Source organism: Saccostrea cucullata, unplaced genomic scaffold, assembly GCF_032062105.1.
Source record: "Saccostrea cucullata isolate Sc308-1 unplaced genomic scaffold, CSIRO_AGI_Scuc_v1 ctg235, whole genome shotgun sequence".
NCBI lineage: Eukaryota > Metazoa > Mollusca > Bivalvia > Ostreida > Ostreidae > Saccostrea > Saccostrea cuccullata.
The window spans coordinates 533,105-548,178 of record NW_026933134.1 but is presented as its reverse complement, the minus strand read 5'-3'; the positions used below and the strand labels follow the sequence as shown (position 1 = coordinate 548,178).

Sequence of the window (15,074 nt, the reverse complement as noted above, 5' to 3'; positions counted from 1 at the left end):
TTATTTCCAGACTAAACTGCTGAATAATGGGTCCTTATAAACAAAATTGTGTACATGTTTGTATACCCCCGTCAAGTATACCAAAAAAAATAATAATAAATTTTTACGTTTACGCTACAACCAACGTTTATGTGATTGTCTATTATACAGTTTCGGATTTAAGCATAAATACCGTATTATGTTCATGTTCTAAGTATGTTGAACGATATCCAAAAAGATATCTCTCTTTCTCTCTCTCTTTAATTTTATTTTTATAAACAGATGAAACAAGTAAAAAGAGGATTCATAGATTATTATAACAGTCATAATGTTAATTAATTCTAAATCAAAATCAATCGACATAAATATTATGAAAAAGATGTCAATTTTCCATGGAAAACTTAGCCATATTATTAAGAAGTCAAATGATAGTCGAGCACTCATTATTCTTCATAACGCTTGAAGTACGAAAGCAAATAAGAGTTTTTAGTGTATAATTACTTTATTTATAATGTCCTGTCAAAAAATGTAGAACGTAAACTTTGTATTTATAATTCTGTTTATATTGATTCTTATTGAACATAATAAAAAACATCTTGCCTATAATTGAATGAATTTTTTGTTGAAGTTTTAATGATTTGACAAAAAATTGAGAATATGCATCCAATATCAATATCCATTGTGTTTTGAATTTATATTAAAGCTTAATTTACAAGATCGTTTATTTTATGCGAAAACGTATAATCACTTTCTATTTATATAAATCATACAACAAAAAAGTATGTGTCAATAGTTTTGTCAACACAATTCTTTGAAAAAATTTTTTCAGGATGGCTGATTTACCTGACTAATCCCAAGTGAAAGTATATAAAAAATGATAATTTCATGATTGAATAGTTCGATTTGATCGATACAAAGACCTTGTCAACAAATACATTTCATCATTGAGATAAATGCTGACTGAATTTTTTCATACTAATAGTTAATTCATTATTTATACACTGAATTGACAACGGATTTTGCAGTTATTTCCCGATCCTGACAATGAGCACACTGCGGGTTTGACCGGTTGGCACGGGATGCTCACTTCTCCATGGCACCTGATCCCACCTCTAATGTTTTGGATGTCCGTGTTTACTCTGATCCTATTTTGTATTGTTTTATGGAGTTTTGATCTTGAATACTGTACGTTATCTCCATGTGGTTTTTTTTTTTATATATATTATATATTTAGACACTAGATCTCTTAAATTTTGTTTCACGATAAGGGTCATTCATTCGTAACATTCACGATAGCTCAGTCGGTAGAGCGCTCGCTCCATGATCGGGAGGTCGTGAGTTCGTATCTCGGCCGCGACTGACATAATTTGATGAAAATGGGTAGCAACTGTTCCTTTACCATACCTTTGAAGTGAAAGTTGCGGATGAGACCTTAGAAAACCGAGGCCCCGTGTCAGCGGCAGGCGCTGGCACGATAAAGATCCCTCACTGCTCAATGGCCCTAAGTGCCGAGTAAAGGTCAAAATTTGAAGCCCTTCACCGGCAGAAATCTCCAAACCGGAAGTGACGTCATCAAAACAAAAAAATATATACCTAGATTTTTTATGTTCTATTAGTCCTGAAAGTTTCATGAAAATCGATCAAGCCGTTTTTGAGAACTCGCGTGCACAAAATATGTAATAAAAAAATAATAAAAAGTGTGGAAAAGAAACCTAAGAATAACAGAAAGGTGTTCCGCTGAAGACGAAAGACCTTAACTAGAGCAAAGCTCGTTGCAAAGCAACGAGTAGGTCTTCCGTCCTGTTTGACCGGAAGTAACTTTCACTCTTTAAAAAAATAAATAAATACATCCAAAATGGTTTAAATCCTCCAAATCTATATTAATTAATGCAAAACTTAGCCATTTTTGCAACTTACGGTTTAACCGGAAGTGACGACGACGGACGGAAATTTGAATTTGGATTAAATACCTTAATATTTAGTATATTAAAATATATATAGATTGTGTAGACAAGATGCTATGGTCATTACGCACATGCATGATCTTTTTAATTCTATTTAGGTTAGTATGAACTTCTCAAATATACACCACATATGACTATAACATTTCAGATGAAGTTTGAAGAATTACCGTGGTTAAATACACATTACTTTGAGAAATCGGAGACACTTTTATAAGCAATAAATTAAATTATCAAAAACGTATCTGGAATTATGTAGCCCTGTCCCCCCCCCCTCCCCTTTTTATGGGGAGAGAGCTACAACTCCTTACAGGATCTCCACAATATGGTGCAAATGCTGGAGCAGAAAAACATCAGATTAAACAAAATTAAAGAGGGCTACATTATTGCAGGTTTCAAAAACACAACGCCTGATTTTCAGAATTTGAAGTTCGGACTATTGTAAAGATTTTTTTACTACATGTATATACTCTCTATGTAAAACTCGGGACGCCTACTGCCCCCCCCCCCTTCCACTCTATCCTTTGGAGTCATTATTTTAAAAAAGCGTAAATCTACCTGCATTGGAATCTCTAAAGACATGTATATCAACATCAGCTGAGCAAGAAAATGACTAATCGTGGCTTTGTTCCTCTTGAGAAGATTTTCCTCATATGCTGCCACCAAAGAACAAGGTTCACTTAAGGCTACTTTTGACCCTGTGAATTTATAGTTTTGTTGGACTAATATAAACTTTGAACAATAATTCCGATTCAATGATATAACGATTGAGAATCGGACGGAAGACCTCTCGTTGCTCGCAACGAGATCGTATCTAGTTAAGGTCTTCCGTCTTCAGCGGAAGACCTTCTTGTTATTCTAAGGTTTCTTTTCCACTATTTTTATTATTGTTTTTTTCTAACCGATTTTGTGCACGCGATTTCTCGGAAACGGCTCGATCGATTTTCATGAAACTTTCAGGACTGATGGAACATCAAACAAACCTGATATATAATTTTTTAAATTTATGACGTCACTTCCGGTTTTCAGATTTCCGCGATTTAGTGATTTTCAGAGGGTCACATTGTCCAGAATTTTCCTCAAAAGTGCTTTTAGATAGAAATGTAAGATTTTCAGCGATGATAGAGCAGCATGTGCTGATGTGACACACACCTTTCTTATTCTCCGGAAGTGCAGCACATCGGCGCTCGCTATGGCTCAAAAAAAGACCTATCGGGAATTTAGAAATTTTTCACACATTTTTGGCAATATCTTTTTACACGTTAATATTTTGTAAAGACATATAGAACAAAAGTTGTGAAGAATGTCACGATCATTGAAAAATATCAACGATAAGGGGCTGGCCCCTATATTAAAGGGCCAAGAGGGGCCGAAAGCTTTTCCTTTATATCTCAATAAGTATTGAGAATTCGTAATACGTCAAAGAAGCAAAGTTGTTCAAAATTTCAAGCTTAATCTACTTGTGTCGTCAAAATGTGTCCGGTTAAACCGGAAGTAGTCAGAAAATGCATATTTTGCCATTCTTGACATGTTTTTGGGTAACATATGTCACTGGAAGCATAGAACTTAATTATCCGTCCGTCGACGTCACTTCCGGTCAAACCAGAAGTAGCCAAAAATAGCTTATTTTGAAGGTTTTGATGCAAAATTCAAATTATAAAGTCACTGGAGACGACTTAGCTCATTGCTTTCTTTTGTTGACGTCACTTCCGGCACTTCTGGTCAAAACCGGACGGAAGACCTACTCGTTGCTTTGCAACGAGCTTTGCTCTAGTTATTATTATTTTTCTTACCGATTTTGTGCACGCGAGTTCTCTGAAATGGCTCCGTCGATTTTCACGAAACTTTCAGATCTGATAGATATTAATCTGAACCTTATTGGAAATTTTTTTATATGTACGACGTCACTTCCGGTCGTGAGATATGGACGATTTACTGATTCTCAGAGGGTCAGCTTGTCCTGGCAATCACTGAAAAACGAAAGAAGATATTGACTTGAGGTTTTCAGTGAAGGTAGAGGAAGGATTGCTAAATTGCTTTTTCGAGTCTATATGTTTCTAGCGCAAAAGGCGTTGAAGCTACCCCGAGCTCGAAAAATAGGCTCGGAAAATTTAATACGTTTTCTCTGATATCTTTATACATGTCAATAACTTGTTATACAATATATAATAAAAGTTGTGCCGAATTAAATTTTCTTTAATTTGATATGAAGAAAAGGGGTGTGACCCCTCAAATAAAGGGCAGAGAGGGGCCAAAAGACTTTCATCTATAACTATTTACATGTATCATTTTTTTGTTATAAATATCTGCAGCAAAAATGTTTATCATAAAAATCTGCATCAATGCATTGTAACATTTTGATAATATGTTACTTAATTAGGGGCCATTAGGGGACAAAATGCTCAATCTTGGAATTTTTATATCTCTAAAAGGGGAAATATCTTGATAAGCAGTATTGAATGAAAGATGCTCAGAATCGTCTTTTAAACATTATACAACCATTCTATATATGAAAAAAACGTCCCTTTTAGGATGTAAAGGACGTGTTTTCTATCCTATATAACTCAAAAACGAAAAGAAATATCTCTATAGTTGTTGAACAAAATTTCTTTGAAATGAGAAACCTTATCATTGGAGAGGAAGAAAGGGTCTGACCCCTCAAATAAGGGGCCCTTAGGGGCCAAAAGACTTTCATCCATAACTACATGTATTTAAAAATTTTATAGAACGTAAAAAAATTTAATCAAAGGAGAGAAGTCTTGATATCATTATGATCTAACGAATATCATAGTCAAAATCATATCTGATAAAAAAAATCGGACGGAAGACCTACTCGTTGCTCGCAACGAGATCTCATCTAGCTTTAATACTAATTTCATACTATCGGGATAGTCTAAAGGGATTTTCTAAAGTATTGGGGGTTTTAAAATATTCTTTGTAAATTTTGCCAAGTAGTTTTCAGTCATGATTATTTTTACTGACCTGTCAATTGAATTATTGTTAATTTCTCTAACTCTATAATACTCAGTTTTAAGTGTTTCACTTGTAAATGTTAGAGTAGAGTGCACATCTCTAAATCAGAATGGAACCTCAGATTATGTTCAAAATTCATTAAACATGAAAGAAATTTATACACATTTCATTTATCATTTTTTTTTTGCATTACATAGATTGAAATTAGGGTCATTGTTGACCAGCATGTTCAATGATGTGTAAAGCTGATATGTACATGTATACCCAAATAACATGCATTGATTTTCTGTCCAAAGGCGATTGATACCGCAGGTGTTGATGCCATTTTATAAACATTAATCGGCCAAGAAAACACAAGCAAAACAAAAAAGAAATAAATCACAATTCCCGGTATTTTCAACTATTTATTTTAAAAATAAATGTACTCTTTTATTAAATTGTTTATAAATGAAAATTACCGGTAATTCATTAATAACTTTCCCAATGATTATTCACATTGTTTATGTTACGGAAGAATGATAGTAATGATACAGTAGCATAATATTATTTCATGGTCATTAATAAATTATTAGGTTTTATTTGAGTTTTACATGGAATACTCTTTTTATGTAGAGTGATACTTGTAAAACGTGTAGCTTTTTCAATTGAAAAATCCATAATACCTAACTGTACATGTAATGATTATTTTTAAATTGTGCCAATGCAAATTTGAATGCATACATGTGAGTTTACATTAAATAATAAAAAAAGGCCAACATGTAAATATTTTTTTCTCATAAACCTGTAGATTATTTTCAGGGATAAAATTTTTCTCCTGACCTCCTTATTTAACAACTTTTTTACAGACTTATTCTAAACTACATTTGTGTAAATATACAGTCCCTGAAAATATTATTTAAGCATTGAATTCATATTTTTGGCTGTCTTCGGTCTTATAACACACGTGGTCGTGCCAACAAATTGAATACCGCGCGTTAGCGCGGTATGATAAATTTGTCGGCACGGCCACGTGTGTTATAGGACCGAAGACATCCAAAAATATGAATTCAATGCTTATATTTACATTCTCTAATTTTCCTTCTTCCTAATTGTTTATTTTGTTAATCTTGAATGTGAATTTAGCGCCCTTCAAAACTTCCGTGATTAATAGATGTAAGAGCCGTTTGTGACGTCAGATGACGTTAAGTGACGCTGTTAAGTTAAATTACGCAAACAAACATTGCGATGAAAAAAGTGACAAATTAATTCTGAACGCACATTACGTTAATTTCTACGTTAATTTTTCAGGGTTGTAGTTTTACATTTAATTGAAATAAAACATTTTACATTTTGGTGTTTCTAGAGTATTGAAAATGCATATACATGTAGTTCCTTCTGTGTATTCTAACGCGCGGTGACAAGGTTTCGCGTGTGTTATAGAAATTTGAACGTCGTGGATTTCTAATGGATTTGATAAGGAAAATTATACTGAATGTAAATATTTAACTATAATAATCTCTTCTTGTTAAAAGATTATAATAACTCCTTCCTTATCAAACACTTTTAAACTCAACTCTGCTGCAAGTAAACAAAAGAACAGGGAGCCTGCAAATTCACAATACACAAGGGAGAGGAGATATCATGTCACTCAGAACCCTTTTCACATATCAGTGAACAAAGCAGTCCCAGGGACAGCTAGGAGTGCTTTTTAGAGCAGTCCCAGAGCTGTCCCACAGTGGTCCCAAAGCAGTCCAGGGGACTGCTTTCTGGGACTGCTTGGGTGTCAGATTGGGTCAGGTCGGTACTGTATGACGTCACAATAGGGAGGCATAAATATTCATGTTTACGACAATTTTTGTGATCAAGCAGTCACGGAGAGAGGAGAGAGCTATATATATATATATATATATATATATATATATATATATATATATATATATATATATATATATATATATACTCTGGACCGTGGCTTGAGACGATGTAGAGAACTGATTGTATGTCAACCACGTCAATACACACGTATCATGGAGGGGGCATATTGTTTCAACCCTAGCTTTTACATAAAACTTGTTGTAGCTCACAGCTGGTAATCTGCAGTTCAGTATTTAAAAAAAAAATTGAAATCATTTTTTTTTCATGCAATTGTCATACATGTCAATTCATGACTGAATTAATTACCACTCAGAAGAGAAACACCGACATCTTACGAACGAACGTAACTCTCCCTAACTTTCCGTATCTCGATAGTTTTCTCGGGACCAGTGATTGTACCCGTATAAAGTTTAGAATCGGAAAAAAATAAGTATATGTGTAAAATAGAACGGATAGTGTTTTAACCACTTTGTATTTGAAAATTGATCATGTCAATTTTTTTGTGATCACTTACAATGTTTTAGAAAGGGAACAAATAGAAGAAAATACAGCATAATACTTTAGACGGATTAGGAAACACGTTTGTCATGCGTCAGTGATTAAACGTATACAAACTACTCGTAGTGTGGGCCTTGTTCATATGGGGTTACTTTTTACAGCTTGTAAAAAAATAAATCCGTGCAATCAAGTAAATAGGTTGTGCGCTGTATAAAGTGTCTTGCATTGAGAGAGAGAGAGAGAGAGGAGAGAGAGATTCTTTTAAAAATTTATTTAAATAGATAAGATGAGATAATTTTATTTTCCAATTAGGGCCCAGAAGGCATAAAGGTTTTTTTTTACACTGACAAGATAGAGAGTTCTGAAAGAAAGGTCCGGCAGTAAACATACAGGCCTGAAGCAAGCAATTTGAGTTGGGGAGGGGGGGGGCAACCAAAAGTATAGAGTCACTACCAAACAATTCCTTGGGAAGCCAAAATAAAATATTTTTTTTTTATTGAAGGGGCACAAGTATACAGTAGCTAAGTTTTCTATAATACCGGTATTACATTGTTTATTTATCGACTTCATTAGGGAGGGGGGAGGGGCTTATCCCCAACCCCTCAATCCCGTTCCTATAAACGACCGTGTGTACATGTATATCTGTTTATATGTGTGGATTATAAAACGGCTAAAAATATGCGTTTATGTAGGGTGGTGTATTTTTCTTAGTAAAGTTCTTTTCTTTGTCTTAAAGTTATGCTCCACTATCTCATTGTTTGTTAACCATGCATTATTCGTCAAAAAAGTAAAATCAGATGAATACACTCTATACTTTTGACCACACACAGAGTTATTTTGACCGAAGTTCCAATATACAAATAAAAACTATAACCGAAATTATAACTTGCTTCATTTGTAAGGAAAAATATATATTCACCATCCTGTTGTAAAACAAAAAAAAAGATTGATTCCAGAATACCGACAATAATATATTTGGACTTTTAAAAGTGTGAATAATATGAAAACGTAGTTGTCACTTAGTTGTCCTGGCATGCTTCAAAAGTATGTGCACACATATGCTTACTAAGTATCAGAAGTGCTTGTAGACCAAACAACTTCCCCACCCCACCCCTAATATACATACCGGGTCACAAAATATTCATATTTGTCTTCTTTCATAAATTAACCGTCTAGTACATATTTACAATGTATTTCATAGGAAAAATCCAAAAAGTACATAGAATTCACTTTTTAATTAAAAAAAAAAAATCATGCCCGAAGTATCTTAAATCACCTCTGACAGGTGATAACTGCAGGTATTAATTTTGTATGTTGTAAACTGTAAATGTTATAAATGAAAGAAAGCCAAAAAAAAAATATCTTTGGACCCGGATTTATACATGTATATATTCCAAGGGTTGGGGAAGGAGGCGGGGACATAGGTCCTATGATGGCATGTTAATATGGAATATCTTAAATTATGTCAAAAGCTCAATTCACTAAACTTCCATTTTGCGCCGACCCCCCCCCACCCCGAAAGTTGGAGATATTAATTTCGGTCTGCCCGTTCTTCTTAAAAGTCTGTCCGTCTGTTACACTTTTGTTTCGAGCAATATCTCGAGAAGCCTTTACAGTGAAATTAGAAAATAGCTTTGGGTCTGGGATGTTAAGGGGGGGGGGGGGGGTTCCAGTCCACTAGCACCCGTAAGAATTAAATGAAGATTTTTATAATGCATGTTTGTAAGAAGAAGCTTTATCAACCGACAAATTACGAACGGGCATCCCCCTGGATTTATGATATGGCTATAATATCTGTGTATTAAAGCCATATTAATTTTATTTTTCGCAGCATATAGTATTCTGAACAAGAATTTCTTTAAAGTTTTTGGGTTTTTGCAATTCAATTTTTGACCATAACTCCTTATTGTCCCGACCGCCATTCGCAAAGCCTCCCCTCTTCGACCCCTACTAGATCCACACATACTTTTATTTTTTATTTCATGCCACAGAATGCAGAATTACATTTTTTAAATTTTCCTTTCATTTCCCTTCTAGAACCTCTTTGCTCGTTTAAATGTCGTAGCGACTACGACAAGACGTGGATTTGAGGTATCTTGCGGGGATTTTTTCTATCGAAATCCCAATAAAATTGAAGAAATAAATAATCCAACCGTGAAAACAATAGACTTCAATGACTGATCCTCGTTTTTGGTTACTTTCGTTCGTAAGATGTCGGTGTTTCTCTATAAAGCGTTAGATTTCTTTTATAGAAGACTCCAACCGATGAAGGCGGGGAACATAATGAGCATGGTGGTGGATCCAACATTTGACGCTTTGCTCCCTTAAATTAAGAAAAATGATTAGCATATTATAAAATACAAACAACAATCACCGGATGTCACAAGTAAATTAAAATGTTAATGTAATATATATCGTAAAACCACTGATTTTAAGTGTCAATTAGTTTATATCTTAAAAATCTCTAATTAAAACCGTAATTCCAGAATTTACATGTAATTAAGAAAGATTACTAAATAATGTGCACTGGAGATATTTCACAAATCTTCTTCTTCTCTTCTTCTTGTTCTTTAATTTGCCTGGCTGAAAGTTGGGTATTATCGCACATCTTCTTCTCGTAAAACCATTTATACACAGATCAAGACGGTCATTACTTTTTACCGTGTGCTTTTTTAGTAATGATTAAAATAGAATAAACCAAGCTGTGATTACAGCATTGCTCTATTTTTTATAAATTTTATAAGATTTGAAAATTAATACAGTTTTATAAGATTTATGATTTACTCTATTAATAAATTATACATGATACGATTTTGTGGTATAATACAACTATCATGATACAAATCTTACCGTGTATACTGTTTTTGGAACTTGAGTCCAATCCTTTTGACATATTTTCAATACAGTATGGTGAGAATTAATTTTTAAATTCATAGTTCATGGGAAAGCCTCCTCTTTTATCATTCTCATAGAAGAAAATTCTTAAAATATATCATGTTGTACAAAATGTTAAAAAGGGGGCTTTTGAATTAGAAAACTCTAGTGAAGTATAACTTACTTAGAGGTGTTCCATCGGCACTGAGCAACTCTCCAGCTGCAAAAAAAAAAGAAGTTTTCCACAAAGCAGAATATATTTGTTATATTGTTAAAAGTTGATAAACTCGTGAAAATTGGAAATGTCCTTTCCCATTAGTTGACATACCTCTGCAGAAATTACAAGAGGCTGCACAATTTGACTCCATGTAACTCCTGACGAACTGCAGCTGGCAGAAGCCTCGATCTCTGAGCAGACCACACGACTGTCCAATGTCCTCGCAGCGCTTCTGTGCTGAAATATTTAATAAACATGGCGATCATCACAAGAAATTTCTTTTAAAAACGGAATCTTCTTTCTAAAATTAGATAAGCTAAATCCCATCAACTGCTTTAAATCAAAGAACTGCCACTACCAACAACTTTACGTCCTAGTTCTACTGATTTCACTGATTTTAGTTTTTATGTTCAATATTATTTTGCCTTAGCTTTTATCCCATTATCATCTCGATTACAATAGAATGTTTTTGTTTATTTTCCCGAGCCGTTTGTTCGACTGATACTCACCATTACATAAGTTGCACGCTGCTTTACAGTACATCTCCACGAACCGACTCCTATTACAATATCCCTGCTCGGCCCAATAGTCACAGAATCGGTTCATATCCTCACAGGCTCCTAAAGAAAGTTTTTACACCAAAGAGATCAGTAAAACAAAACCCAAACAAAGCAATAAAACAAAACACCAAACAAATCAACAAAACAAAACACCAACCAAATCTATTAGGAAGCCAAACAGCTTTTGGGGAGATAATGTCTTTCAATAGTACTAGTGTTAATTAAACTTTTATGGTAACCCAGTCTATGGGTCACATCAAAACTGCCAATTTCTCTGAAGCAACAAGAACAGATATAATCTGGGGGTGGTGGATACCTTCTGTGGGGGTGGTGGTTCTAATCGTGGAGGAGGAGACGGAGGTGGTGGTCACCAGGGTGGTGCCAGAACAGTTCTGGACCGGGTTGTTTGGGTTGTTGGTGGGACATTTACAGGAACAGTCCTTGCCGACGAAACCTTCTCCCGGACAACTCATTGCGGGACAGTTCTCTGAGGAGAGAAAATCAATTACATGTATATTTATGTAAAGGAGAAAGGCCTCAAACTGTCCATTCTGTGAGAGAAAGAACTAATCGAGGGTCGTAGGCCCGAGATTAGTTCTTTCTCTCACAGAATGGACAGTTTGAGGCCTTTCTCCTACTTAAAACATGATTCTCTTTGTTCTAAGAATTTAAAAAAAAATGTGAAAAAACAGGTAGCACACATACAATTAATTCAATGTTTACAGAATGGACAGTTATAGGTAAGCTTGGGGTGCACAACAATTTGTTGAATAGCCATTATGTATTCAGATTAAAGTAACAAAAGGTCTTTGTCTAAAGAATGGACAGTTACAGGTGGATTTTGGGGGATGGTAGTATTTATATAAGAATGCAACTCCTCAAAATCAGTTTATGTCTTGCGTTGTAAAGGCAAACATGTTTCCCTTTTATGGAGATCCGGAATACATGACAAAATTAAAATCGAATTGAAACTAAAATATTCACAAAACCAGTGATATTTTGACCTGGAAACAGAGAATAGGAAGCGTAAAAGAAAATATTATCTCCTTAAAACTTCGATGACAAATACAGATATTTCGAATTCCAACCGCGGAATTTTTTTTCAATTTTAAATCAGTTTTTGGGGAGATATAATAATTGCAGCAGTGTATTTGTGAAATGCAAATTGTGTTCCGAGTGTTGGATAGCCATGAACCAAACTTCGACTTGAAAAATGTATTTTAAATCAGATCTGGAAATGTTTTAATTTTAATTATTTTCTACGGAAATATTCACTGCGGCAGTATAGTTTTCATGGTGCAAACTGTTTTTGGCTGATGGATTTAATTCTAGCCTACTTCAAGCTTAAAATGGATTCTTCTCGAGGGAATGGTGCTTCTAAAATGTGAAATTGTGTCATTTAATTCAAGTTTTGTTAAAAATCAAACAGATCCGATGCAGACCCTGTGTTCCGGATTAACTTAAATCTCCAAGTTCATTTTGTTATATGCATGAACATTAAATCATGTTTAAATGTATTTGTTTTGTTTCCTTTTTGTGCACATGCCAAGGTTTACCTGTAACTCTCCATTCTGTTTGTTTTAACTTTCTATTCTTTTTGAAAAAACTGGATTGTTAGGGGAGTTAGCTCAACATTATGCTAGAGAATGGACAACACAAACAAAAGGTTTACGTCGCAATCATGTTTTAACAGGAATTAAAAGAGACAGTTTCAAGGGTGACCTTCTGGTTGATGTAGGGTCATACCGGCACAGTTATACATAATGTTGGCAAGCTTGATGTCGTTGAAGCTGAGTCCAGGTGCTCTACCAATAATATTTTGGAAACGGGAGTCTATTGTTTGCACTGTTATTTGACCGTTAGTTGAAAAATCCTGAAATTTGCAGAAACAAATTTTGATAAACATATTTTACTAATCTATTATTCAAATGAAAAAATGGAGCTTATTTCATTTTCGTAAAAGGGATCCTATACCGGTATTTGTATAGGGCAAATATTTTTAGCATCAGTAGAAGTATATAGTTTTTGCAAAAAAAATTACCCTGGCTCCGTAGTGCATCACGCTTCTGTAATCGTAAGGTACTTCGAAATTATTGACTCGGCTCATGGGAAGCCTATTAAAATTGAAGAGAACCGGCTTGGGTATACTTTCCGTGCGTATCCGGACAAACCCGTCCCTGTCCGGTCTGGATTGTTCGTGTTGGAATCCAACAGCGTGTCCCATTTCGTGGACTACAATTCTCCTCTGAAACATCGAGGTTATCAGTTTATTTATGTCTTAATCTTCGTTTCTGTGCTACTGCAGAAAACAAATAGTAGGTATGGAAAGATCATGAAGGTCTAGTTTAACACACTGCGAGCATTGCACTTTTTAGATCAAAATAAAATACTCTAGTAATGTTTACGGACAGTTAATCAGTTACTTTTTTTTATTGTTTGATAAAATAATGTACATTCTGTATTGCAGAAGTTGTGGTTTAAGAAAAAAATATTTGAAAGAAGAATATGTTTTTATGAAGTGTGAAATTGTCTTACTATACGACATCCCCTGGCCAAGCTGATCGGCTGAACATTCCCTATTGTCCCAACAAAAGATGAACACCTAAAACAAATCCAGACTTTTATCAATACTAATAATAATGTCAACATGTTTTCCCTAAAAAATATTATGTAATTTGTAAATAGTTAATTTTATGAGCTACATCAAAAAAAGAGATATACATGCACACTCACCCTTGTCCATTCTGGAACCTGACGGCGCGGGCTTCGCCTCTCCTTGGTTGGAACACGACACAAGTGTCTCGGTTCCAGTCGATGATAGCTAGGTTAATCTGATTCAGATCGGTCATAGCTGTAAGTAGAAGTCAATTGCAAAACTGCTTCAACGATCGTCATGTTGTATTTATTATATGATTCAAAAAAGAAGTTACAAATATTTTGTAACATAATTTTTAAAAATATGTTCAGTTAAGTATGAATCGTCGTGCAGTTCTATGTTAAATATTTTTTTATTATTCTAGTAAAACTCACTAAATGTGTTTGGTGCAATTACATAAGGAACTATTTTATTTGGCCATCTGCGTTGCTCGGACCGCATTGCTTTCCTCTTCTTTCTCCTACTCATTTTATTTTCTGCCATTCTACAAATTACAGTGGGTGGTGATATGTTAAGGCAGTACTTGGTGATATGTATGGCACGCCAAATTCACAAAAATGAGATAAACCTAGTTTCACATTTGATAAACTAGGTTTATCGACTGTAAACTATAGTTTACAAACCGTAAACTATAGTTAACGATTCGTTAAGTATAGTTAACGATTCGTTAAGTATAGTTTTCATCTGTAAAACTATATTTAACGGTTGTTAACTATAGTTTACGAATGATAATCTAAGTTTATCTGTCTGTAATAAGCGTTAACAATAGATTTTGTTGATAAACATAGATTCACGTTTGTAAACTATAGTAAAGAGTTGTTAATCATAGTTTCACAAATTGTGAAACTATATTTATCATCTCGTTAACTATAGTTAACGGTTTGTAAACTATACTTTACAAATCGTGAAACTGTATTTATCAGATATTCTATGTTTTGCAATCGCAAATGATTGTTTTCAGTGTTAAGGGGGATGTCCGGCCACCTTTAGTAGAGTGAGAACAAAATGTAAACATTTCTTCAAATAGCTAAAATACATTATATTTTGATCAAATTTTAAGTCTTTATGATAAAGATACAATAAATATGCATAACTGAATGCATGTTGTGCATATATAACCTATACTTTTGCAGAAAAATGCTTTTGATATGCTCCTTAGAACTGCGCAGCTACAGAATTCAGCAGAGTCTTAAAAAATCCAAAAAAATATGCAAACTGTGCATCAATGTTCTCTCTACAACCATTTGTTGAGAAAATGTCTAAATTTTGCACTTTTAAATGATAATTTCAAATTCAAAACAAGGTATCGTTGTCTTCAAAAAGAGTGTAAAGAACCATGATAGTAGTTCATGGATAGCAGCACGTGGTCTATTTTTAGCACAGAATTTTGTTTTCCAGACCTCTTCTTAATATGGAGGGGCATAACAATCTTTAAATGTGGAAGAGAATTACAGTTGCAAAATATTTGAAATAGTATGAACACTTTTAAAAGAGGAAATGTG

The 15,074-nt window shown here is 34.1% G+C and overlaps 1 protein-coding gene across 1 annotated transcript in view; it reads right to left on the bottom strand.

Moving 5' to 3' along the window:
* Nucleotides 1–9,494: 9,494 nt before the first annotated feature.
* LOC134237372 (blastula protease 10-like) overlaps nt 9,495–15,074 on the bottom strand; it is a 30,097-nt gene continuing 24,517 nt past the window's right edge. Inside the window, exons 4-13 of the mRNA XM_062719483.1 lie at nt 13,947–14,056; nt 13,650–13,767; nt 13,452–13,518; nt 12,958–13,161; nt 12,663–12,789; nt 11,233–11,403; nt 10,866–10,976; nt 10,468–10,593; nt 10,324–10,359; nt 9,495–9,588 (exon numbers count right to left, since the gene is read on the bottom strand). Coding sequence (XP_062575467.1) covers nt 9,512–9,588; nt 10,324–10,359; nt 10,468–10,593; nt 10,866–10,976; nt 11,233–11,403; nt 12,663–12,789; nt 12,958–13,161; nt 13,452–13,518; nt 13,650–13,767; nt 13,947–14,056 — 1,147 coding nt within the window. The 3' untranslated portion in view covers nt 9,495–9,511. The remainder of the gene's footprint in view (nt 9,589–10,323; nt 10,360–10,467; nt 10,594–10,865; nt 10,977–11,232; nt 11,404–12,662; nt 12,790–12,957; nt 13,162–13,451; nt 13,519–13,649; nt 13,768–13,946; nt 14,057–15,074) is intronic.